The sequence below is a fragment of the Dendrobates tinctorius genome, unplaced genomic scaffold (assembly GCF_039654945.1).
Source record: "Dendrobates tinctorius isolate UK_male_01 unplaced genomic scaffold, ASM3965494v1 ptg000073l, whole genome shotgun sequence".
NCBI classification, from domain to species: Eukaryota; Metazoa; Chordata; class Amphibia; order Anura; family Dendrobatidae; genus Dendrobates; species Dendrobates tinctorius.
In genome coordinates, this window is record NW_027361741.1 from 37919159 (window position 1) to 37946580 (window position 27422).

At 44.4% G+C, this 27422-nt stretch overlaps 1 protein-coding gene across 3 annotated transcripts in view; it reads right to left on the bottom strand.

Annotated features, from left to right (window-relative positions):
* The window catches only part of PRR14L (proline rich 14 like), a 71116-nt gene that overhangs the window by 28016 nt on the left and 15678 nt on the right, over positions 1–27422 (bottom strand). For all 3 annotated transcript variants that reach the window (XM_073582809.1, XM_073582810.1, XM_073582808.1), the window contains exon 7: positions 10189–10295. In XM_073582809.1, coding sequence (XP_073438910.1) covers positions 10189–10295 — 107 coding nt within the window. The remainder of the gene's footprint in view (positions 1–10188; positions 10296–27422) is intronic.

A 27422-nucleotide genomic window follows, 5' to 3' on the forward strand; every position in this document is an offset into this window, starting at 1 on the left:
AGGATGGGCCGATACCCGTCATCGGAATGTTTGAGATGTCATTCAATAGATGCAGACTTTATCCATATGATCTGGTGTTGTCCTGTCGTTGCGCAATACTGGAGGGAGGTGACATCATTATTGACATCTTTGGTACAAACCCCTGTTCCCCTTGAGCCACTGATCTGTCTATTTGGAGTGTGGGATGAGGAGGCATGGGGCATTATGTTGGGATTTTTCTACGAGAGACACTGTTTATGGCACGAAAGGTACTAGCATTATGGTGGATGGGGAATTCACCTCCTTCTCTTGGGTCCTGGATTACTTTGGTAAATTCGATTATCCCATATGAACGTTCGCTGTATCAAAATAGAGGGTGCCCGGGTAAATTCAGAAAGATTTGGGAGAGGTGGAACTCCTCTCACCTCACTTTGCAGAGCAGAGATGTCGCACAGGAAACAGGTCATTATGTGGAAGTAGGCTGCGGAATAGTTTTGTTTTTGTAGACGTAGGTATGGTTTAGAAGCTAGGCAGATTTCATTATTGGCATAATAACACAATGCTATTGTGATTCAATTGGTATTATGTTTTTCTTTATTTATGTACAATTGATGCACACATAATGCTTCACATTTTCATGTTATTTGAGCATATGTATATTTTGTATCAAGCTTAACATCATATACTAAATGTGTGTATTATATAACTTCCTATGGTTTAATAAACGAATTAAAAAACAAACAAACAACTGGTATCGCTGTAATCGCACCGATCCAAAGAATAAATCTGTCTAATCACTTATACCACACGAAGAATAGCGTACAACATAAAACCAATTCTTTACCTGCTGATTTGTTCATGCTGCCTCCCAAAGATCACAGTAAGGCTTGGTTCACATTTATCCTGTGCTCTGCGCTGACCGCTTACACCAGGGTTTCCGTGTAAATCTCAGAAATATGTGATCCACATGGAACCCCCAACGTAAGATTCCCTATAATGAGGTGGATGGAAGCACTATGGACAACATAGGACCTGTGATCCAGTGGTATCCGTCTTTTTAGGCGAGCATTGAAGCACAGTTGACCAGTTTTGTGAAGTTCTGAAAAGGAGGACATCGTTGAACAGAGGCAAGAGGGACTCCAGAGTAACTCTGCTGCCTCATTATAGTGAATGGATCCCTCGCAGGTTTCATCTGACACATCACTCGGATATTTAGCAGGAAACCCCAAAGTAAGAGCGTTGGATAAACATGATCCTAAACGTTATGTAAAATGTTCCTAATAAAAGCTTCAACTCAATCCAGTCATCGGTCTATGGAAATATAGTTCCACGTTACTGGTAGTACAAAGGCTCTAGAAAACGGTGTGTCTCCTCGCCCCTCAAAACAAAGCAAATTCTGCGCTCCCAAATCCAAATGTCCCCATACCTTTTAAGCCCCAGTGTCTCTAAACCACATTTAGAACCCACACATTTGGCATTTCTGTAGTGATGAGAGCCCGCCTAATTTATGGGTGGATGTCTCCAGAAGCATGAGCTGGGCACCACCACGTACTGGTCACTACAGCGAATTGGTCACTACAACGTACAGTCTCTATAATGTACTGATCACTACTACTACTGGGCATATAATGAGAGTTTGTAATTTTCACTTAGCAACATCCACTATTGCTCGTTTCTGAAAAAAATACCCATGGAGTCAAAATCATCACACCTGTAGATAAATTCCAAAAGGGGTATAACTTCCAAATTTGGATCACTTGGGGGCAGGGGGGGGGGGATTCTGCTTTTCTATCACTTAGGAGCTCTGTATATGGAGTCCGCTAACTATTTTAAGAAAATCTGTGCTCCAGGAGGCAATTAGCGCTCCGTCCCTCCCGAGTCTCGCCAAATGGCCAAGCAGTACTGTACAGCCATATATACAGTATTTCTACATTCAGCAGAAATTGTGGAACAAATTTTGGGGATATTTTAACCCATTTCCAAGTATGAAATTGTAAAATCTGGGGCTAACACACAATCTTGGTGGTAAAAATGTAATTATTTTTTCTTCACTGCACAATGGTATAAAATTCTGTGTTACACCTGTGGTATAAACATGATCACTGCACCCCTACATGAATTCATTCAGAGGTATAGTTTGTAAATCTGGTCATTTATGGGGGTTCTGCTGGTCTGGCACATCATAGGCTCTACCAATGTGACATGGCACAGTCAAACCAGTCCAGCAAAATCTGAACTCCCATAGAGATTCTTCTCTCCTGTGCTTTACACTGTGCCTCAAAAGTAGTATACCCGCACATATGGGGTATTGGTGTACTCAGGAGAAATGGCACAACAAATTTTGGGGTTCATTTGGTGCTGTTAAGCTAGTGAAAATGCAAAATTTGGGGCTACAATAAAAACTTTTTGTTGGAAAAATTTGATTTTTTTTTTGTTTCACTGCTCAACGTTCTAAACTTCTATGAAGCACCTGGGGGCTGAAGGTGCTCACCACACATCTAGATACGTTCCCTGAGGGGTTTAGTTTCCAAAATGTTGTGTGGGGGTGTTCCATTGTTTAGGCACATCAGGAGCTCTCCAAACGTTACACGGCGTCGGCTAATTGTTCCCGCAAATTTTGCATTTAAAAGTCAAATGGCGCTCCTTCCATTCCAATCTCTGCCGTGCGCTTAAAGAGTAGTTTTCCTCCACATATTGGATATTGGTGCATTCAGGAGAAATTGCACAACAAATTGTATGGTCCATTTTATCCTGCTACCTTTCTGCAAGTAATAAAATTTGGGTCTATAAAGCAAAATTTGTGTGAAAATGTTTAGATTTTTTCCTTCCACATTCTATTAATTCCTGTGAAGCACTTGAAGGGTTAATAAACTTCTTGAATGTGGTTTTCAGCACCTTGAGAGGTGCAGTTTTTAGTATGTGCAACTTGAGTGTTTTCTGTCATATAGGCCTCTCAAAGTCACTTTAAATGTGATGTGGTGGCCAAATAATGGTTTGGTAAAGTTTGTTGCAAAAATGAGAAATTGCTGGTCAACTTTTACCCTTCTAACTTACTTACGTAAAAAAATGTTCCAAAAATTGTGCTAATGTAAAGTAGACAGGTGTTATTTATGAACTATTTTTTTGTGACATGACTCTCTGATTTAACCCCTTTACTCCCAAGGGTGGTTTGCATGTTAATGCCCGGGACAATTTTTACAATTCTGACCACTGTCCCTTTATGAGGTAATAACTCTGGAACACTTCCATGGATCCCGGTGATTCTGACATTGTTTTCTCGTGACATATTGTACTTCATGGTAGTGGTAAAATTTCATTCATATAACTTGCGTTTATTTGTGAAAAAAAACGGAAATTTGGCGAAAACTTTGAAAATTTTGCAATTTTCCAACTTTGAATTTTTATGCCCTTAAATCACAGAGATACGGCACACAGAAAACGTAATAAGTAACATTTCCCACATGTTTACTTTACATCAGCACAATTTTGGAACTAAAATTTTTTTTGTTATTACGTTACAAGGGTTAAAAGTTAACCAGCGATTTCTCATTTTTACAACACCATTTTATTTTTACGGACCACATCACATTTGAAGTCACTTTGAGGGGTCTATATGATAGAAAATACCCAAAAGTGACCCCATTCTAAAAACTGCACCCCTCAAGGTGCTCAAAACCACATTCAAAAAGTTTATTAACCCTTCAGGTGATTCACAGGAATTTTTTGAATGTTTAAAAAAATGAACATTTAACTTTTTCACAAAAAAATTACATCGGGTCCAATTTTTTTTTATTTTACCAAGGGTAACAGGAGATATTGGACTGCAAAAGTTATTGTGCAATATGTTGCGAGTATGCCAATACCTGATATGTGGGGGGGAACCACTGTTTCGGCGCATGGCAGAGCTCGGAAGGGAACGAGCGCCGTTTCACCTTTTCAACGCAAAATTGGCTGGAATTGAGACTGGGCGCCATGTCACATTTGGAGAGCCCCTAATGTGCCTAAACAGTGGAAACTCCCCACAAGTGACCCCATTTTGGAAACTAGACCCCTCAAGGAACTTATCTAGATGTGTGGTGAGAACTTTGAACCCCCAAGGGCTTCACAGAAGTTTATAAGTACAGCCGTACAATTAAAAAAAATCATTTTTTCCAAAAAAATGATCTTTTCACCCCCAATTTTTATTTTCCCAAGGGAAACAGGACACCAAAAGTTATTGTGCAATTTGTCCTGAGTACGCTGATACCCCACATGTGGGGGTAAACCACTATTGGGGCGCATGGCAGAGCTCGGAAGGGAAGCAGCGCCATTTGACTTTTTTGGCTGGAGTTGAGATCAGACGCCATGTTGCATTTGGAGAGCCCTTGATGTGCCCAAACAGTGGAAATCCCCCCAGTTCTAACTCCAACCCTAACCCCAACACACCCCTAACCCTAATCTCAGCCCTAGACCTAACCCTTACCCTAGCCCTAACGGGAAAATGGAAATACATTTTTTTTAATTTTATTATTTTTCCCTAAGGGGGTGATAAAGGGGGTTTGATGTTTGGCAGCTGACACACGCTAAAAGATGCTTTTTATTGTAAAAATAGTTTTTGCATCACCACATTTTGAGAGCTATAATTTTTCCGTATTTTGACCCACAGAGTCATGTGAGGTCTTATTTTTTGCAGGACGTTTGACGTTTTTATTGGTACTATTTTCGGGCACGTGACATTTTTTGATCACTTTTTATTCCGATTTTTGGGACGCAGAATGAACAAAAGCCAGCATTTCATGAATTTCTTTTGGGGGGGCGTTTACACCGTTCTGCATGTGGTAAAATTGATAAAGCGGTTTTATTCTTCGGGTCAGTACGATTACAGCGATACCTCATTTATGTAGTTTTTTTTATGTTTTGGCGCTTTTATACAACAAAACCAATTTTATATAAAAAATTATTTTTGCATCGCTTTATTCTGCAAGCCATAACTTTAATTTTTTCGCTGATGACGCTCTGTGGCGGCTTGTTTTTTTGCGGGACAAGATGACGTTTTCAGCGGTACCATGGTTATTTCTATACGCCTTTTTGATCGCGCTTTATTGCACTTTTTGTTCGGCGGTATGATGATAAAGCATTGTTTTTTGCTTTGTTTTTTTTTTGAAGGGGTTCACTAAATGGGTTAACTAGTGGGACAGTTTTATAGGGCGGGTCGTTACGGATGCGGAGATACTAAATATGTGTGCTTTTGTTGTCTTTTTCTAATTTAGAAAAAAATTTATTAGGGAAAAATTTTTTTATTTATTTTGGGATTTTTTTTAAATTATTTTTACAAGTTTTTTTATTTTTTACTTTATTATATTGTCCCAGGGGGGACATCACTGTCTTGTGTCAGATCGCTGATCTAACACTTAGAACAGATCTGACAGGCGCTGCTGCAGGCTTCCTCGTGCCTGCTTTCAGCAGGCAGTGAGGAAGCCACCTCCCTGCAGGACCCCGAAGGCCCCCGCGGCCACATTGCATCCGGGGGCCTGCAGGGAGGAGGACTCTTGGAGCGACGCAGCACATCGCGTCGCTCCGAGGGTCACAGGGAAGCACGAGGGAGCCCCCTCCCTGCGCGCTTCTCTCCTATGCCCCCGGTACACAGCAATCATGTTTGATCGCAGTGTGCCAGGGGTTAATGTGTCAGCCGTGTGTCAGCTGTGATAGTCAGCTGACACCCGGCCGCGATCAGCGGCGCTCCCCCCCCCCCGTGAGCGCCGCTAATCGCGTGTGACGTAATATTCCGTCCAATGTAGGAAAGGGGTTAAGGGCATAAAAATTAAAAGTTTGAAAATTGCAAAATTTTCAAAATGTTTGCCAAGTTTCTGAATTTTTTCACAAATAAATGTAAGTCATATCAAATAAATTTTACCACTATCATGAGGTACAATATGTCACGAAAAAAATCTCACGATCAGTGGGATAGTGGGATCCGTTGAAGCGTTCCAGAGTTATTACCTCAAAGTGACAGTGGTCAGAACTGAAAAAATTGGCCTGGTCAGGTAGGTGAAAACAGGCTTCAATGTGAAGGGGTTAAACCAGATCGTTTTACCACACAAACTAAATAAACATTTACCACATGTCAATAATAATAATGATAATTTTATTTCTATAGTGTCGACATTTTCCGCAGCACTTTACATTTCAGAGGGGACTGGTACAGACGATAGATATTACAGCATAACAATAATCACATAGATCATAACAGATACCAAGAGGAATGAGGGACCTGCTCCCAAGCTTACAGTCTATGAGGAAAAAAGGGTAGACATGAAAGGTGGCATCATTTTCTAAACTTTTTTTTAGGAAGCTAAAAAGTTCTCTTTTTTCCAACACAATTTACAGAACCAATTTTCTTTTGGGACCACATTCCAATTGAAGGTGCTGAAGGGCCTATATGACAAAAAAAAAAAAAAAAACTGGTAGAGCCCTCAAAGAGCAGAAAACCACATTAAAGAAGTTTATTAAAACTTTAGGGGATTCACCGGAATTAACAGTAAATGTGGAAGGAAAAAAAAATTAAAAATTATTTTTTCCCCCCAAAATTTTGCTTTAGCCCCAAATTTTGCATTTTCATTAGGATAACTGGAGAAAATGGACCATACAATTTGGTGTGCAATTTCTCCCGAGTACGCCAATAGGAAGGAAGGAGCACCATCTGACTTTTGGAGCGCAAAATTGGCTGGAATTGAAAGCGGCCGCCATGTCGTGTTTGCAGAGCCCCTGATAACAGTAGAAATCCCCCCAAGTGACACCATTTTGGAAACTACACCCCTAAAGTAACTTATTTAGACGTGTGGCGAGTACCTTCAACTCACAGGTGCGTCACAGAAGTTTATAATGTTAAGCTGTGAAAATTAAAAAATACATTTTTTCCCTGCAAAAATGTTATTTCAGCCCCAAGTTTTTCATTTCCATAAGGGTAACAGGAGAAATGGAACCATAAAATGTGTTTTGCAACTTCTGTTGAGTACACACATACCTCACATATGGTGGAAAACTACTGTTTGGATACACGGCAGGGCTCAGAAGGGAAGGATCGCCAATTGAATTCTGGAGCACAATTTTGGCTGGAATAGATTGCGGATGCTTTGTCACATTTGACAAGCCCCTGACATAACAAAACAGCAGAAATCCCCACACTTATTAAGGAATTCATTTAGGCCTGTAGTGAGAATTTGTAACCCTCAGGCGAGTCACAGAATTGTACAAAATTGGAAAATTACCATTTTTTCCACTAAAATGTTGCTTTGGCTTCAAGTTTTCAATTTTCAAGATATTATAGGAGAAAATGGACCAGTTTGTTACACACTTTCTCCTGAGTATGCCAATAAAGCCACATGGGGTCAAAAACTACTTCGGCGGTATAGTGGGGAGAAACGCCATATTGGGGTTCAGATTTTGCTGGAATAGTTTGAGGGTGCCAGCCCCCCCCAATATGTGACCTGATTTTGCCAACTAGATCTCTCAAATTATCTTTCATCTATGGATGCAGTGATCATATTGACACCACAGGTTTGTAACAAAAATTTATACCATTGAGTAATAAAGAACAAAATACTGTATTTTTCGGATTATAAGACGCACTTTTGTGCACCCAAATTTTGGGGGAAAGTGGGGGGTGCGTCTTATAATCCGAATGTGTGTAGAGTAGGGGGGGGGTGGCTCTGGAGTGGTGTCAGGGGTGGGCTGGCTGCCGGCTGCAGAGACAGCGGGTGGTCAGTGCTCCCGCTCATTAGGCTCATGTAATATTCACTGCACCCGCTGTCCATCACCTCGGTGCTGAAGCCACGCCGAGTTGGTGGACAGGGGAGCAGCGCATATTGCATGAGCTTGCACTCTCCCCTCACTTTAGTCACCTTCTGATGATGGCTCCGTGCTCCCAGCTCCCCCCCTGGCTCTTCCTGTGTCTGTGCCAATAGGACCTGCGGTCATGTGACTCCCAGTGTGCAGCACTGTGGTCATGTGATGGAAGGTCCTGCAGCTACAATGAAATGCCTGTATGAGCAGCTCCTGGATGTCAGCACAGACACAAGAAGAGCCATGGGGGGAGCTGGTAGCACGGAGCCATCATCGGAGGGTGAGTTAACTGTTTGTTATTTTATCATGTGCGTGCCAGCAGCACAGGAAGGCATATCCAGGATGGGATGGGGGGCCCATGTGCGTGCCAGCAGCACAGGGGGGGCATATCCAGGATGTGATGTGGGGGCCATGTGCGTGCCAACAGCACAGGGGGGCATATCCAGGATGTGATGTGGGGGCCATGTGCATGCCAGCAGCACAGGGGGGGTATATCCAGGATGGGGGGGGCATGTGCATGCCAGCAGCACAGGGGGGCATATCCAGGATGGGATGTGGGGGCCATGTGCATGCCAACAGCCAGAGGGGCATATTCAGGATGGGGTGGGGGGGGGGCATGTGCGTGCCAGCAGCACAGGGGGCATATCCAGGATGTAATGTGGGGGCCATGTGCGTGCCAGCAGCACAGGGGGGCATATCCAGGATGGGATGGGGGGGCCCATTTGTGTGCCAGCAGCACAGGAGGGGATATCCAGGATGGGGTGGGTGGGTCATGTGTGTGCCAGCAGCACAGAGGGGCATATCCAGTATGGGATGGTGGAGCCATGTGCATGCCAGCAGCACAGTGGGGCAATGTGCCAGCAGCACAAGGGGGCAACGTGCCAGGATGGAGGTTCAATAGATACCAGGATGAAGGACATATATGATTTGTAAGACGGACACTGGCATTATAAGACAGGCCCCCATTTAACATAAAAAAAAAAAAATTCTCTTTTTCTTCAACAAATTTGGGGGTGCGTCTTATAATCAGGTGTATCTTATAAAGCGAAAAATACGGTAATTACATTTTTACCATAAAAAGCTTGTTTTAGCCCCAGATTTTACATTTTCACAAGGGCAAATGGGTAAAAATGTTACCAAAATTTCTCACACCATTTCTGCTGAACTTGGCAATACCTCTATGTGGCTGTACAGTATTACTTAGCCGCATAGCGAGACTCAGGACTCTCATAGAACAAATTATTGTAGAATAGTTTGCGGACTCCATATACAGAGCCCCTAAGTGCCAGAAGAGTAGAATCTCCCTTTAAGTTAACCCATTTTGGAAATTACACCCTCTGGGAATTTATCTACAGGTGTAGTGACAATCTTGACTTCATGGGTGTTTTCCAGAAACAAGCAGCAATGGACATTGTTGAGTGAAAATTGCAAATCTGCCATTGTAGTACCTAGTAAGTTGTAGTTACCAGCACGCTGCAGTGCCCAGATCACTGTGCCCAATTCGTGCACCTGTAAATTAAGCAGGCTCTCATCACCACAGAAATGTCAAACATGTGGATGCTAACTGTGGTTTAGGCACACTGTGGGGCTTAGAAGGGAGGGGGCATTTGAATTTGGGAGAACAGAATTTGCTAAATTTCTTTTGGGGGGCAAGGAGCCATAACGCTTTTCCAGAGCCTTTGTGCTACCAGTAACGTGGAAGCCCTCTATATTTCCATCGACAGATGATGGATCTGAGTGGGGACTTTCTTTTTCTGTGGATTGAGTTGAAGCTTCTATTGGGAACATTTTACATAACGTTTGGAATCACAGTTATCCTGAGCTCTAAGCTGAGAACTTACTTTGGGATTTCCATCTTTTTTTGTTTATTTTTGTTTTTACATAAATACACATACTTATTGATATAACATTTTAAAAAAAATATTTTTAACATTTTTTTTTTTTTAAACGTTTTTCTTTTTTACTTAGTCTTTCTATCTTTTTTGTACTCTGATCGCTGGTATGCATTGAAGTGCTTTGCATCTGCCAGTGTTACACTGTGTTAAGCCTCTTAGACCATGGTCTAATAGGCTTGTCATAGCTGGCTGAGTCAGTGGGAGTCATGACGACGATCCGGCCCTCGCGAAGACGTCGTGGGGGCGCAGATCAGATAGGAGAGAGCGCCCCCTACCTGCCGTCCAAATGCTGCGATCGATTGCAGAACTTAGGGAGTTAAACAGTTTTGTGGGTTTTATTTTTCTTAAAAGAGATTGACTACTACTGGACAATTCCTGCTTAATCGCTTCAGAGCCTCACTTAAAATAAAAAGTGGATACTCACTTCCTGTAGTGGCGCCAACATCGTTATAATATACATGTAATATTAACAATACAATATTTGACAGCATACCTTTTTGGTTTTGGGAGACCCATTGGTGTCAGATTTGGATCTGGCTTGGGAATAGTTTTTCGGATCCGAATTTGAGAGACCCGTTGAGGTTTTCTTTCAAAGGACCCCTGAAGTAAAATAATAATACATTGTTTTGTTTGCACCAAAGAAAATGCTTTTTATAAAAGTCGAAAGGTAAAGATGGTATAATGTAAATTTGTGAAGATGGCTTTCCCAACTTGTTAATGCTTCAAGATATTAGTCTAACTGCAATTTATCCTAAACAGTGACCTGCTTATAAATCATGGTAGCGACATCATATTGCCCTTTATTATGACAAAACCATCCACAGAATGGAGTCTGCTGTTCTTATTAGAGGCAGACCTGTAGCTTATGTTTACTGATAGGATAGCTAGGAAAATCTGATCCTATGGATCTGCTGCACTAATATCACTTTTCTCAGGAAAGCTACTGTATATACTCGAGTATAAGCCGACCTGAGTACAAGCCGAGGCACCTAAAAGTACCACAAAAAACTGCGAAAACTTATTGACTCGAGCATAAGTTAAAGTCTGCACTGCCCCCTCATCGCCGTTGTGGTCTGCACTGCCCCTTCATCCCCGTCAAGGTCTGCACGGTCCCCTGATCCCTATTCTGATATGCATGGCCCTCATCAGAAAAACATTAAAACACAAAACATGTTTTGTTCTGGTGCCAGCAGCTGCAGCTTCCGGGCGATCATGTGTGTCTGCTACTTAAGGAAATGAATATTCACTGCCCTCCATGCCTATAGTAGCATACAGAAGTGAATATTCATTTCTCTTAAGTAGCAGACACTCACGATTGCCCGGCAGCTGCAGGAAGCAAGCAGCTACAGCTGACACTGTGCGCGCTATTACAGAGAAATGAATATTCACTGCCAGTGCAGCGAATATTCATTTCTCTTTAGCAGGGGGCACAGGCTTTAGCTGCAGCAGCCAGCGGCCGCCACTGCCCCGCTGTCTTCTGGGACCCTCACTCGAGTATAAGCCGAGGGGGACTTTTTCAGCACAAAAAAAAAAATGTGCTGAAAAACTCGGCTTATACTCGAGTATATATGGGAAATTGCCGGGCTGTTTTGCCAACTCGAAAACAGTGAATGGAGAATCTTTTATGTATGGCTGCCTCGACTGTCACTATGGCTTCTATAGTAGTTAAAAGAGTGAAAGAGGAGAACTCAATTTTGGAAATAGCAGCGGGTCCCAAAAGTTGGGCCAACTATTGGATATTTATGAAAATGCCATAAAAATCTGCCATAACACAACACCTTTAACACAAAGCTTTGAACATTTAGTTGCATAAGGCTGAAAAACTAATTTTAAGGGTAAATCGACTGTCATGTAGTATTAGGGTGTGTGCACACGCTGCGGATTCTGCTGCGGATTCGCAGCGGTTTTGGCCCTGCAGTTTCTGCTGCAGTGTACAGTAGCATTATAACCTCTGGAAAACGAAATCCACAGTGCAGACGGTGCGGATTTTTCTGCGCGGTTTTGCTGCGGTTTTCAATCCGCAAAAAGAAATGTTATGTCAATTCTTTCTGCGGATTCCGCTGCGGTTTGCCATCTGCTCCATTGTAGAGATGATAAACCGCAGGGTAATCTGCAGATAAACCGCAGGTCTTTTGACCTGCGGATTTACCTGCATATTTTACTAAATCCGCGCGGAAAAATCCGCAGAGCATTCCGCAGCGTGTACACACACTCTTAAGGTATAATAATTCTTAGTTAATATTTCCCTGTGTGGGCAACCCAGTTATATGAAAGTCTTTACTTTTTAGTGTAACATTTTGGTACTTTTCCCCTTTAGTACGTTTAGCTTCCCCTTTTTATCTAATTAATATACTTGTTGCAAATATTAGGAAGGTGTTTTTAGCTGTTTTTTTTCCCCAGCATTTTGCTACTTTTCAGTAAATCAAGTCTTTCTTACATTTTTCCCCTTTTCTGTTTTTTTTTTTTTTTTTTTTAATTTCCTTGTGGTGTGGATCATCCAAACTGGTTTCAGCCCTTCAGGACCTTATTTGGGTAGTGATAGACACCCTACAGGTCAAGGAAAAGTACCGCCCGCATGTAGTTTCCTTCCTTTGGAACTGTAAGCAATAAGTCACCTTTCCGCAGGAAGACTGACTGTCTTCCAGCAAAGGAATGGAAACACCCAGAAAGTTGCATCCCTAGTCACTTTCTTTGCAAGGTTTCTTTTGAATTTCTCTAGACAGCTCTTTTTCAGGTCTCCAGTGTATTAAAGGTCTTCTCCCTCTTGCACCACCTTTTCAGGCGAGGCAATGTCTTCTCTCCTTCAGAGAGAGATTTGGAAGTCTTATGTGGATGATGCCTTGGACAGGGGAGGTGGTGTCTCTGTGTTGCAGAAATCAAATTTGACTGCCTGCCCCCAAATACGTTTTTTCTCATAGAAAGTTTCAATCTCAAACCACTCTTACCCTCTGGCCCATCCACTACCTTCATCATAAAAGGTGTCATAGTCCCCGTTCCAGGCTCGGAATGTTTCCAGGAATACTTCTCCAAGCGTAACAGTTCCCAGGTAGGATGGCTTTTGTCGGACCCGTTCTAGATCTGAAAAGACTACTGATTTGTAAGAGTCTGAAAATTTAGCAAAATATTGAGTCACTGGAACTAGGAGGATTCCGCTCTGTGATACTTGGCACGCATCTTTTTTATACCAGTCACAGTATCACCAGTAATTTCTTCACTTTGCTTTTGTGTCTCTTCATTTCAGATTGGGTGCACTCTTTCAGACCAATGACAACTCCCACGGTCTTCATCAAGGTGTTTGCTCCCATGCTGGCACTACTCCATGCCAGAGGAGTGGCAATCAGTCCTTAACTAGATGATATTTGTATAAAGGTCTTGTCCACAGACAAGAATTTCACCGCTTTCCAAATCACTGAGGTCTTGTCTGACACTATCCGGTGCCTGGATTTTCTGAGCATGACTTTTGATACCATGGATGGGTCTAGTTTAAGCAAGATCCCCTTTCGCTGAGCCAGAGTGTTTTATTGAGGGTAGAGTCTTCACGCTGATAGCTCTAGTTTGGTAGTAGTTGGTCTCTTCCTCATCACAACCTTTTTTTTTCCCCCACAAAGTCCTCTGTTTCATCCTAGTTTACCTTGGCTGCGTTTAATGGCATGTCTTTTGAAGCCGAGGTTCCAAGATCCAGGGATCTGTACGAGTTGGGTGATCAGAACATGCTAAGGGCTTGTAAGTCGCAATCTACCAAGATTTACCTCCGTATCTGTAGGTCCGATATTAGCAGCTTAGGGAGGGAAGATTGGCATGCACACATGTGCGGGTAGAAAAAGAATGGGTAACCCCTGCAATATGTAGAAAGTGATTCACAGCACTCATTTGAAAAGATGCAAGGATTTTATTCCAAGTGAACGTAAATGGCAGACATGTACAAAGACATCAAAGGTGCTGAACTAGTACTACTATTTTGTCTGCTGGCACAGAGGAACTTCCATCCCGTTATTTTCTCTATTCCTAGAATTTTTTTCATTGCTTATATTCAGGATGAATGCAGGTCTCAACTGTGCTTCCCACATGGGACAGTTTTCTGATTTTAGATGCCAGCATACTCATCAAGGTTTGCTAAAGATGCTTCTTGAAAGCGCCTGCGTTTTTCCTGAAGTGTCTTCTTTGGCGTCTTGTCAGTTGTTCTGGTGTCGACATTGCTATTGGTATTTTTTTTTTTTTTTTATATCTGTATATAAAATAGTGAGCAGCTTTCAAACAGAAGCCACCTGAAGACTGGACTGGTCACTTTAAATTAAAAGCTTCAATGTCTTTGGAGAACTGAAACTGTTACAAAAACTGAACATATGCAAAGAAAATTGTTTTGACATTGCAGTGCATATGTTAGTTTTTACGTTTATAGAGCACTTTTTCAGGTGGGTTGCGAAATGGACCCACCTGAAAAAGACGTTGTGTCCACTTGCCCTTTTAGCATACCTTTGATTTTTTATAAACAATTAAGATCTGCTGACTTGCAAGTTGAACCCCTCCTTACAGGCATCTGATGGAGCTTGTTCTGTCTGGTCAAGTAGTCTCCCTCATGTCTCTCAGCAGCATGTCACCAAGTTTCCCTTTCTTGGAAGGTACCATTTCTAGTGGCCATAATACGCAGAGTGGTCTCTGCTTTCCACATCAATGGGGACATTGTCTTCCCTTCCTGTGACCAGTTCATCTCAACCGCCTGGATCTGGTCAGGGCCATTATTGCCCATCTTCAGTTTTGGAAGCCTTAAGTTGTGCAATATTTTCCTGATCCCCAAAGAGCCACACAAGGACTGGTCAGCATCCAAAAGTAGGAAATAGTCCTACCTGAATTGTATTTCCAGGAGACCATTATGACAGCACGACAAGAGGAGGTAGTCCTTCTCATCCTCTAGAGACAGGAAACACAGAGGTTAAAAGGCCCCCCACCCCACCCTCACCACACCAGGATGGATGCTACTACTTTATTGAATTTCCTCACACAAATGTTTACTTCACATAAATACAAGGAGTTCAGGGGGAGGGAATGTAATGGTGCTGTCACGATTGACTCCTTTAAATACAATTCCTGTTTTCCCAGGAAGTCCCTCATGACAGCACGACAGGAGAAATACCAAATTAATGGATTCTAGGGTGGGACCACTGCCTGAAGGACTTACCTTTCATAGGCTGTTAACCTGATAAGTCCAGTTTGTAGGGTCTACAGGTGGTTACACTACACCAGATTGTGGCCCTACAGATTTGGTCCTTGTAGATTTCCTTGTAGATTGTAAGCTTGCGAGCAGGGACCTCACTCCTAATGTCACTGTTTGAATTGTCTTAACTTGTATTGAATTTATTGTCTGTACATGTCCCCGCTTAATTGTAAAGTGCTGCGGAATATGTTGGCGCTATATAAATAAAAATTATTATTATAATTATTATTTGGTCCATGGAGGCTCCTGCCCTCTCGATCCAAGAAATGGAAATTGCTCGTGTGAAATGTGCCTTAATGGTAAGCGGAGGTCTCTTCCTTCTGATTCATATGCCAGAGATATTGAGGTGAGCTATCTGGCTAGAGTCACTTTTGAGGCTTTTTTTTGCCCTGGTTTCTTCCTGAACGCTGAACAAAAGATTTGAGTCTCGTCTCCACGATTCCATAGCCTCCACATAACTCATCGCCGATATCCCTATGCCCAGTGTATGGAATACCGTAATCTTTTTTCCCCTCATTCCTAGGGTGTTGACAAACGGAAGACAGAATGATCTCTTTGTTTAGATTTATACCACATTTTGGAAGAAAAGATGGGTTAAGTTTGAATACTATTCGATCATCCAGATTGCACAGAAAGGATCCCTTATAGACAACGCCTTTAGTTCTCCCACTTGTTTTGCTGAAGTTACTGCTACTAGGAATGCTGTCTTAATGGAGCGTAACCTGATATTGGCCTCTTCTTGAGACTCAAAATGGAGATTTATATAAAGCGTCTACTCCCAGATTTAGGTCCCATGGTGGTACTCACTCCCTAATTGTAGGTCTCAATCTGGTGACCGCTGTCACAAATCTATTAACCCAGAGACGGTCCGCTAATGGGTAGTCTAAAAAGGTGCTAAGAGCAGAGATTTGCACCCTCTGCATGCTACACCATAACCCTTTCTCAAATCCTAGCTGGAGAAATTCTAAAATTTTAGGAATATAAGGTTGGAAAGCGCTTCCTATGGATTTTCTGCCATGGGAGCAGAACTTCTTCCATACTTGAGTAAATGGCAGAAGTAACTGGTTTTCTATTTCCCTGCATGGTTGTTATTAATGGATCTGACAGACCTTTAGAACTTAAGATCTGCCTCTCAGGATCAAAGCTGTCAGGTGTAGGAAGGGTATATCTTGGTGTATGAGGGGACCCTGAGACAGAAGGTCGTATCTCTCTGGAAGTGGGAGCAGATCCTCAAGAGCCATGTGGTTTAATAAAAGGAACAAACTTCTTTTGGGCCAGAAGAGGGCCACCAGTATCACTGTGGTTTTCTTCCTAAAACTTCCTTAGGACCATTGGGATCAAAGGAAATGGAGGGAAAGCATATAGCAGATCTAACTCATTGCAGGGTTAGTTGATAAAACACATCCATGTTTAACTCGCATTTGGAATACCATACTGTCTGCCTGCTGAGAAAGTCCACAACTTCGTTTTGGGAACCCTTGACATGAACTGCAGAAATAGAACGTATGGTCTTCTCTGCCCACTGATATATTTGCCCAGCTAGAGCCTGCAGGAGCTGACCTTTCAGACCTCCCTGATGTCGAAATAAGACGACAGTTGTGGGTTTGTCTGAAAAGACCCTCACATGTTAACCTCTGAGAATGTGCTAACATTTCAGGAGCGTTTCCCACACTGCTCTTAATTCTCTGTAATTGGATGATCTCCTCCTCTCTTCTGGAGACCATGAACCCTGAAGGTATTGACCCTCTACCTTTGCTCCCCCAGTTTAGTTGGCTTGTGTCGGTGGTAACCCGGCCGAATGGGGATTGAATCCATGGTACCCCTTTCTGGAGCTTTATTGGGGATGGCCATCATGACAGGGAGCATCCTAAACCTGTGGACATGTTTATTTTCCTGTCTAGTCCGGAGGAATGTCTGTACGAGGCTGACAAAATGTATTTCTGAGTCCTCTTGAGTGGGCCGGACTCCATCAAACGCTTGGGATGCAAGATGTCATCAATCCTAGGATTCTCATAGCCTACCTGATTGATAATGTTTTCTTCTTCTTAAAAGGATCGAATTATGTTCCTGATAAGGGGTAGAGAGGATATTTTGTGATGCGAGTTGAGGAGGACCCCTAAAAATACTTTCTGGGGGTCTGGTTGTAAATTGGACTTCTTCCAGTTGATGCACCACCCTAGATTCTTTAGCATGCGGAGAGTGTGGGGGAGATGTTAGGTGAGATGAGTCGTTGAGTCCGCCACCAAGAGGAGATTTTCCAAGTATGGGATGACCACTATCCCCTTCTTTCTTAAGGCGGCTACCACCTCTGTTATTATTTTCGTGAGAATACGAGGTCGAATGGTAGGCACTGAAACTGGAAGTGGTGGATTATCCACTGATACTTCAGCGCAAACCTCAGGAATTGTTGGCAGGCGACTTGGATAGCCACATAATAGGTGTCTCTTAGATCTGCATATTACAGAATTCCCCCTATTAATGGAATAGTTGACTTTATTGTCTCCATTTCAAATTTTTTATATCTGACTCATTGATTTAGAGTGGTATTTCCCTGAAGCTTCCCTGAAGGCTTCTTTATGGAGAAAAGAGAGGAATAAATGGCCCTGTCCCTTTTCTGAGTGGGGTACTGGACTGACCTCCTCAGATTTTAGTCGATCACTGACATATCTCTAGAGTCTTTCTAAGGAAGACAGGGATTGAGGCATAACAAGAAGATACGTGTGTGTGTGTGTGTGTGTATCTATCTATCTATTTTGTAACCTTTTCCTATGGTTAAAAAAAAGCCAACGGTTTTCTGTGACGGCCTATCAAGCCTCCAGGAAAAAAAAATAAACAAAGCCCCCCCCCCCCCCAAACTCCTCTGGCGTCAAGGTCTTCCTGATAGGCCTGAGGTAAACTGGGTAGCTCTACCCTTTCTCCCTTGGGGTAACACCATTCCATCTTCCTGCTTTCCCCTTTACCTTGTAATCCTGTCTGTGGGATGGACCAGGTTTGCGAAAGGAGTGATATTTTTAGGATTTTCTTACGGAATTCCTTTTTTTGTCATCGGAGATTCTCTCTAGAATTTCATCTAAGACGGGGATGAAGACATGTACTCTTGAAAAAGAGATGGAGCAGAGCTTATTTTTAGAGTGGCTATCACCCGACCATGTTATCAGCCACATGGCTTGACTCAATTAGACAAGACGTTACTCCTGGCTGCAAAACTCACGGATTCCACTGGAGCATGTGCCATGAACCGTGTTGCTGTTTTAAGCATAGGAAGTGATTCTAGAAAAATTCTCTGGGAGTGTTGGATTTTAATTAGGCTGTTAACGCATTAATCCACAGGAACATGGACCTAGCTGCCGAGGTGGCGGCTATGTTGGCCCTAATGATGGCAGCTGATGCCTCCCAGCTCCTCCTTAGCAACCCCTCAGCCTTTCCATCCATGGCATTTCGGAGGCACGACGACTCCTCAAAAGGTATTGAGATTTTCTTTGCCACACTGGCATTTGGAATGTCAATTTTGTGGATTTCTTCACAAACTTTGACTTCCTCAGATTAAAGGGGACACTAGCTTTAAAATATCTTGTAATGATCAGTCACTTCTCTGTATCTTCCCATTCCTCCATGATCATTGCTTTTATATGTTCATTGACTGCGAGCGAACACTATTTCTTTGGGTTCTTCGAACATCTTGTCCTGTACCGAGTGCCCCACCTTAACATCTTCAATCCTCATGGTACTTCGCACTACTCTTAATAAATCGTCTATATTTTCGGACAAGAAATAATATTTCTCTAGCAACCTTCCACGACAGCATAGGAGGTTGTCTCCACGCCCTAATGGGGGACAGGAAGCGCGAGATGTTAAAAGGTCCCTCCCACCTCCCTCTCACCAGTGTCTTTCCTGTCCCCCATGGGGCATGGAGAGGTGCGGTATGCTGTGTGGCCGGCTGCTGCAGCGTACCTGTAATTCTTAAGCCGGGCAGTGGTGGTCGGCGGCGCTGCCTCCCCTCCTCCGTACTGCTCCCATCTTCATTAGAACACGGGACTTTCCTGGCCCACCCGTGCTCCCCTATGGGGAGTAAAGCGTGCCAGTGATCCCCGAACGGAGGCGTCCCGCAGCTCTCCGGTCTCTCCTCCTCCTGTTGCACGCCGTGCGGTGATCCGGAAGTGACGTCACGCGCTGTCACTTCCGAGGTATGTATGACAACTACCTGTCAGGGCAGCCCCCATTCAGCTGCCAGCGTGCAGAGCTCGCCAGCACTCGCTGTGCCTGCCCCGGGACCCAGGGAGGAGGGGGAAAATGAAAATACTGCGCTGAGGGCGGGGTTAACCCTTTATTAACCCGCCGGAAGACGCCGCCAGGTAAGGCAAATCCCCTATCAGTATGGACGGTTCTTCCTGCCCTGCGTCTGCAGAGCCCAGCGCTGCCCCAGCCACAGTAAGTGTAACTGGGGTGGGTCCTAGTGGTGCGATTTGGGATAGAGGTCCTCAAATTACTTCTCCCCCTTTTTTTATAGGGAGAAAAGTCTGCCCACAAAAGCACCAATACCACCAGCAAGTCGGCCAAATGTGCCATATGCAGTGCAAAACTCCCCTCAAATTGGGCGAAAAAATTGTGTCAAGCTTGCATAGACAGGGTGGTCAGGGCTGAACACCCGTCACTAATTGACGAAATCCGCAGCCTGGTTACTGACCAGGTTCAGACTTCCCTGGCCGCACTGTCCCCCCCTCCACCACCTCCACTCCCTCCGATTGTGGACTCACCACCCCCAAAAAAATGGAAAATTCAGATGGAAGACTGTTGTGAGTTCATTCTCTGGTTCACCAGTTGTGAGTTCCCCTTCTGGACTCTCTCTGGTGGTGACGGGAGGTGGTGCGGCTGGTTTGATCGGTGGAGATCTGCCACCTGAGAATGAGGATGGATTCTCAGATCGGATTTAAGACAGCCGACGCCCTATTCAGTTGCTGGTGATTCCTTCTGGCTTGTCAGCTCTTGGTTTTCAGCTCTGTTCCAGTCATCTAAAGCTAAGTTTTTCTGCTAATGTTCACACTTGATTTTGTTGGTTTATTCAGTTTTTTGTGTGGTCTGCCAGCCCCGGCCGGGGGCTGAGCTGAATTTCCACTCTTATTTATCAGTATTTTGCCAATTGGCTTTTTGTCCCTTACTAGTTCGGTCTCTTTTTGCTCTGTCTCAGAATATTTCAGAGTGCTGATATAGTGGGAGAAGTCTAGTGACTTCAGGGTTAATTTTGCTATCAGAAGTGATGGACATTATTTTTGTAGGGTTTTTTGTAGGTTGCAGACAGTGTCTTCCCTTTCCTGTCTAGTTAGTTTGGGCCCCATCATTTGCTCAGCCTATTTTCCTGCCTGTGTTTGTGCCTTCATCTTGTTTCACCGTCAATACATGTGTGGGGGCTATCTATTCCTTTGGGGTCTGCTCTGGGGCAGTTAGTTTTTCCTTTTCTTGCTTTAGGCTTATGTAGTCCTCCGGCCGTGACGAGGCGTCTAGGTTCATCGTAGGCACGCTCCACGGCTACTGCTAGTTGTGTGGTAAGATCAGGGATCTGCAATCTGCATAGTTACCAACCACTCTGGTTTTCTGTGGCTTAGCTTGTTTTGCTTTTTTCTCCTCGGTGACCCATTCAAAAACAGAAGACTCAGAGTCTGAATCAGAAAAACCATATAATTCAGGCTCCGAAAATTGGGAACAACCAGGAACCTCTAACTCAGCCGAATCTAAGAAATACCTCCTTTCCACGGAATATGTGGAGGAGCTGGTCTGCACAGTATGGGCCACCATGGGCCTAGAGGTTGAGCCTGTTAGTCAGCACAAAACTGCATGTTCGGGGGACTCGAGGGACCCAACCGAACAGGTTTCCCAGTACATAGGAGCATAGTAGATATGATTTCCCAGGAATGGGAGTACCCAGAGAAGCGCTACTCAGCCCCTTCGGAACTCAGGCATAGATTCCCCCTGGGGGGAGAGGAGTTTAAATGGGACATCCCGAAAGTTGATGTCCAGGTGGCGAGGGTGGTGAAGAAAACAGTCCTTCCTTTTGATGACACGTCCCAGCTTAGAGATCCGATGGACCGTAAAGCAGACAGCCTCCTAAGGAAAGCCTGGGAAACCTCTGCTTTTTCCTTAAAGTCAGGGATTGAGTTCACATGCGTGTCTAGGTCTCTCTTCCAATGGATAGTGGAACTAGAGAGTCATATTTCTCGGGGAACCTCAAGAGGTGACCTCCTGAACTCCCTTCCTATACTACAAAGAGCTACAGGCTTCTTGGCGGATGTGTTGTGAGTTCATTTTCCCCTTCGTCACTGAGGTCTGGTGAACTCCCTATTCTGGTAAAGGAAGGTAATGAGCCTGATTATCAGGCACCTGAGCCTAATGATGACTGGCTGAGTGGAGTCACTGACTGGATATAAGGCTGCCGACGCCCTTCTGCCCTGCGAGTGATTTTTCTGTGGACTTCTAGGACACCAGTCTGATTCCTGCTCCTCTAAAGCTAAGTTTTCTGCTTTGCCTTTTTGCATTTGTGTTTTGTTTTTTGTTTGCCTTGCTTTTCTGGATTCTGCCATTCCCTGCTGGGGTGAGCTGAATCTCCTTTTGCCGGTTGCTCTGTCTTCAGAATATTCCTGAGTACTGACATAGTCTTTTTGAAGCCTAGCGTCTTCAGGGCCTTTTTCACTGTCAGTCTGTTGGCTCTTATTTTCATAGGGTTTTTCACGGATTGCAGACAGCAGCCTTCCTGTCCTTTCCTATCTAGTTAGCTTGGGCCCCGTCTATCTTTCTGTCTGTGTTGTGTTCTTTCCTCTTGCTTCACCGTCATTATATGTGGGGGGCTGCCTTTTGCTTTGGGGTCTGCTCTGGGGCAGTTTAGATTTCCCTTTCTGTCTTTAGGCTATCTAGTCCTCCGGCTGTGATCGAGGGGTCTAGGGCATCGTAGGAACCCCCCACGGCTACTGCTAGTTGTGTTGATAGGTTCAGGGGTCTGCAATCCGATAGCTGCCAACCTCTCTGGTTTTCTGGACTTAGCTAGCATTTCTGTTTTTGCCTCCTACGGTGACTCAATCATAACAGAATCACCCGCCATACCGCAGATCCTAGGGTACTCAATAGCAGGAAAGAATTGTGTGGGTTTTTTTTTTTAAAGAGTGTGTATATTCTTTCCTCTATATCTCTGAGGCCGTAGGGGGAATTTTTTTTTCTCTCAATGGAGATAAAACAATTGTCTGATCGTGTGGAGCAGCTCGCTGCGGAAGTGCGGGGAATTTCCGCCTACCTTGCTCGTTCACATGCTGTTGAACCAAAGATCCCTATACCTGATGTATTTTTTGGGGATCGATCTAAATTTTTGAGTTTCAAAAATAATTGTAAATTATTTTTTGCCTTGAAGCCTAACTCGTCAGGGAACTCCGCGCAGCAGGTTAAAATTGTCATCTCTTTGCTGCGTGGCGATCCCCAGGATTGGGCGTTTTCTTTGAAACCAGATGATCCTATTCTGACTAATGTGAACGCATTCTTTCAAGCCTTGGGGTTGTTGTATGACGAACCTAATGCTGTTGATCAGGCTGAAAAGACCCTGTTGGCATTGAACCAGGGTCGAGATTCTGCAGAGTTGTACTGTCAAAAGTTCCGAGAGTGGGCGGTCCTTACTACCTGGAATGATAATGCCTTGGCTGCTCTCTTTCGGAAGGGTTTGTCAGAAGCTGTAAAAGATACTATGGTGGGATTTCCTGTTCCCTCTGGTCTGGACGATTCTATGTCATTAGCCATTCAGGTTGATCGGCGTTTACGTGAACGCAGGATTGCACGAGAGGTGTTGCCACCGGTTGAACAGACGTCTGAACCTGTGCAATATGATAGAGTTTTGTCTAAGGCGCAACGTCAGGAGTTCAGAAGGCGTAATAAGCTGTGTTTTTTCTGTGGAGATGCCTCGCATATTATTTCTGTTTGTCCTAAACGAGAGAAACGCTTTGCACACACGTTTTCTGTTGGTGGTGCTCAACCTAAGTTTCTTCTGGCAATTACTCTGATCTGCTCCCTGTCCACATTTTCCGCCAAGGCTTTTGTGGATTCGGGAGCAGCGCTAAACCTAATGGACTTGGATTTTGCTAAACGTTGTGGATTTTCGATGACACCTCTGCAGACGCCTATCCCTTTGAGGGGGATTGACGCTACTCCTTTGGCGAAAAATAAACCTCAGTTTTGGACCCAGGTGGTCATGCGGGTCGCCCGAGACCATCAAGAAAATTGCAGATTTTTGGTGTTGCATGGTCTGCATGATGCCGTTGTTCTGGGGTTTCCCTGGTTGCAAATTCATAATCCAGTTTTGGATTGGAAATCTGTGTCTGTGGTGAGTTGGGGTTGTCGGTGTGCCTTTAGTGAGGCTCCGGTATTTTCCACCTCTCCTCAGTCGCATGATGTTCCTGACTATTTGGCGGACTTTTATGATGTATTTAGTGAGAATGAGTCTGCGTCCTTGCCTCCTCATAGGAGTTATGACTGTGCAATTGAACTGAGCCCGGGGTGTAAATTTCCCAAGGGTCAGCTCTTCAATTTATCTGTACCCGAGCACGAGGCTATGCGGTCCTACATTAAGGAGGCGTTGGAGAAGGGTCATATTAGACCATCCTCTTCACCCTTAGGTGCCGGTTTTTTTTTTGTGCCCAAAAAGGATGGTTCTTTAAGGCCTTGTATTGCTTATCGTGCCCTCAACAAAATTACTATTAAATATCAGTATCCGTTACCCCTGATTTCGGATCTATTCTCTAGAGTTAGAGGTGCTTGCTGGTTTACCAAGCTTGACCTCAGGGGGGCGTATAATCTTATCCGCATTAAGCAGGGGGATGAATGGAAGACGGCGTTTAATACTCCAGAGGGACATTTTGAGTACCTGGTGATGCCTTTTGGGCTCACTAATGCCCCTTCTGTCTTCCAGTGCTTCATGAACGATATTTTCCGAGACTTTGTCGATAAATTTTTGATTATCTATCTGGATGATATTTTGATCTTCTCCAAGAATTGGGATTCTCATGTGGAACATATTCGGACTGTGTTCCGGATCTTGAGGGAGAATTCCCTGTATGTCAAAGGATCGAAATGCCTTTTTGGAGTACAGAGGATTTCATTTTTGGGATTTATTTTGTCTGCGTCAACTATTGAAATGGATCCGGCCAAGGTACAGGCCATTTATGATTGGGTTCAGCCCACTTCTTTGAAGGCCCTCCAGAAGTTTTTGGGTTTTGGTAATTTTTATCGGAAATTTATAGCAAAATTTTCTAGTATTGCCAAGCCATTGACTGATCTGACTAAGAAGGGTGCTGATGTGTTGAATTGGTCTCCGGAGGCTGTTGCTTCCTTTCAGGAGCTGAAGCGAAGATTTACCTCCGCCCCGGTTTTGCGGCAACCTGATGTCTCACTCCCGTTCCAGGTAGAGGTGGATGCTTCTGAGATTGGTGCAGGAGCTGTTTTGTCCCAAAAGGATCCTGTAACATCTAAAATGAATCCCTGTGCTTTCTTTTCCCGAAAGTTCTCTCCATCTGAACGTAACTATGATGTGGGGAATCGGGAACTGTTGGCCATGAAATGGGCATTTGAGGAGTGGAAACATTGGTTGGAGGGAGCTAAACATCAAGTTGTGGTCCTCACTGACTACAAGAATTTGATTTATCTAGAGTCGGCTAAACGCTTGAACCCTAGACAGGCTAGGTGGGCCTTGTTTTTTACACGTTTTGATTTTGTGGTCTCTTTTCTTCCTGGAACTAAGAATGTCAAGGCAGACGCCCTCTATAGGAGCTTCTTTGCTGATTCTCCTGTGGTGACCAAGCCTGCTACCATCTTAGGCGAAGGGGTAGTTCTTTCTGCCATCTCGCCCGATTTGAGACTTGCTCTGCAAGAGTTCCAGGAGGACAAACCTGAGCGTTGTCCCAGTGGGAAGTTGTATGTTCCTGACCAGTGGAAGAAGAGAGTGATGTCTGAAGTTCATTGCTCTGCATTGGCTGGTCATCCAGGTATTTTTGGTACTAGAGATCTGGTGAGTCGCTCTTTTTGGTGGCCCACCTTGTCTCATGATGTCAGGAATTTTGTGCAGTCCTGTGGGACTTGCTCCTGGTCTAAATCTTGTTCTCGCTCTAGTGGGTGGTTGATGCCTTTGCCGGTCCCCAGGAGGCCATGGACCCATATTTCAATGGATTTCATCTCTGATATGTCGGTCTCTCAAAGAATGACTTATTTGGGTGATTTGTGATAGGTTCTCTAAGATGGTTCATCTTGTACCACTCCCTAAGTTGCCATCTTCCTCTGAGTTGGTGCCCCTGTTTTTGCAACAGGTGGTTCGCTTGCACGGGATTCCTGAGAACATTGTATCTGACAGAGGAGTTCAGTTTGTGTCTAGATTTTGGAGGACTTTCTGTTACAAGCTGGGAATTCAGTTGTCCTTCTCCTCTGCTTTTCACCCTCAGACCAATGGGCAGACAGAGAGAACAAACCAGACCTTGGAGTCGTATTTGAGATATGTTTTATTTCCGCTGATCAGGATGATTGGGTTTCATTTTTGCCCTTGGCCGAATTTGCTTTAAATAATAGAGCTAGTTCTGCCACTTTGAAGTCACCTTTTTTTTGTAACTTTGGGTTTCATCCTCGATTTTCTTCAGGGCAGGTGGAGCCTTCTGCCTGCCCAGGTGTTGACACTGTGGTGGAGAGAATGCACCAGATCTGGGACCAAGTGGTGGATAAGTTATCTCTCTCCCAGGAAAAGGCCCAGCGGTTTTCCAATCGACATAGGACCATTGGTCCCCAGTTTAAGGTTGGTGATATGGTGTGGTTATCATCAAAAAATATTGCTATGAAGGTGGCTTCTCCTAAGTTTAAGCCTAGATTTATTGGACCTTACAAGATTTTGGAGATTATTAATCCGGTCTCTTTTCGTTTGGCTCTTCCTGTCACATTTAAAATCCATAATGTGTTCCATAAGTCCTTGTTGAAGAGTTTTGTTGAACCAGTTGTTCCTGGGGTGGCACCTCCGGACCCTGTATTGGTTGAAGGTAACATGGAATATGAGGTAGAGAAAGTACTGGATTCCCGTCTGGCTAGACGGAGACTCCAATATTTGGTTAAGTGGAAGGGTTATGGTCAGGAGGATAATTCCTGGGTCTCTGCCTCTGATATTCATGCCAAAAGATTGGTGCGTGCCTTTCATCGGGCTCACCCTGATCGCCCTGGTGGCGTGGTTGAGGGTTCGGTGACCCCTCCTCAAGGGGGAGGTACTGTTGTGAGTTCATTTTCCCCTTCGTCACTGAGGTCTGGTGAACTCCCTATTCTGGTAAAGGAAGGTAATGAGCCTGATTATCAGGCACCTGAGCCTAATGATGATGACTGGCTGAGTGGAGTCACTGACTGGATATAAGGCTGCCGACGCCCTTCTGCCCTGCGGGTGATTTCTCTGTGGACTTCTAGGACACCAGTCTGATTCCTGCTCCTCTAAAGCTAAGTTTTCTGCTTTGCCTTTTTGCATTTGTGTTTTTGTTTGCCTTGCTTTTCTGGATTCTGCCATTCCCTGCTGGGGTGAGCTGAATCTCCTTTTGCCGGTTGCTCTGTCTTCAGAATATTCCTGAGTACTGACATAGTCTTTTTGAAGCCTAGCGTCTTCAGGGCCTTTTTCACTGTCAGTCTGTTGGCTCTTATTTTCATAGGGTTTTTCACGGATTGCAGACAGCAGCCTTCCTGTCCTTTCCTATCTAGTTAGCTTGGGCCCTGTCTATCGTTCTGTCTGTGTTGTGTTCTTTCCTCTTGCTTCACCGTCATTATATGTGGGGGGCTGCCTATTGCTTTGGGGTCTGCTCTGGGGCAGTTTAGATTTCCCTTTTAGTCTTTAGGCTATCTAGTCCTCCGGCTGTGATCGAGGGGTCTAGGGCATCGTAGGAACCCCCCACGGCTACTGCTAGGTGTGTTGATAGGTTCAGGGGTCTGCAATCCGATAGCTGCCAACCTCTCTGGTTTTCTGGACTTAGCTTGCATTTCTGTTTTTGCCTTCTACGGTGACTCAATCATAACACGGATGCATCGATGGAGATGATCCGCACCTCTGCCAGGGCTATGGTACAGTCCAATTCTGCCAGACGTGCCCTCTGGCTTAAAACGCGGAGCGGGGATGTTACCTCCAAGGTGAAACTCTGCTCTTTGCCCTTCAAGGGTGAACATGTCTTCGGCCCGGCCTTAGATGAAATTCTTGAAAAGGCCACAGACAAAAAGAAGGTACTTCCTGAGCAGAGGACTCCAAAAAAGCGGCTTTTTCGAGTCCCCCCAGAATCAGCCATCCCAGCCGAGAGGGAAGGGAAAGTCGGGAAGATGGAGTTATGCTAAGGGGAGAGGCAGGAATATCCTGGTCCCCCAGCAGCAGCAACAGCCACAAGAAAAGCAATGACTCGACCCCGGTGGAGGGGGGGGGGGGAGGCTTTCGAGGTTCTTTCACTCTTGGCGGTTGATTTCCAACAGCCCCTGGGTCCTCAGTGTGATCAAAT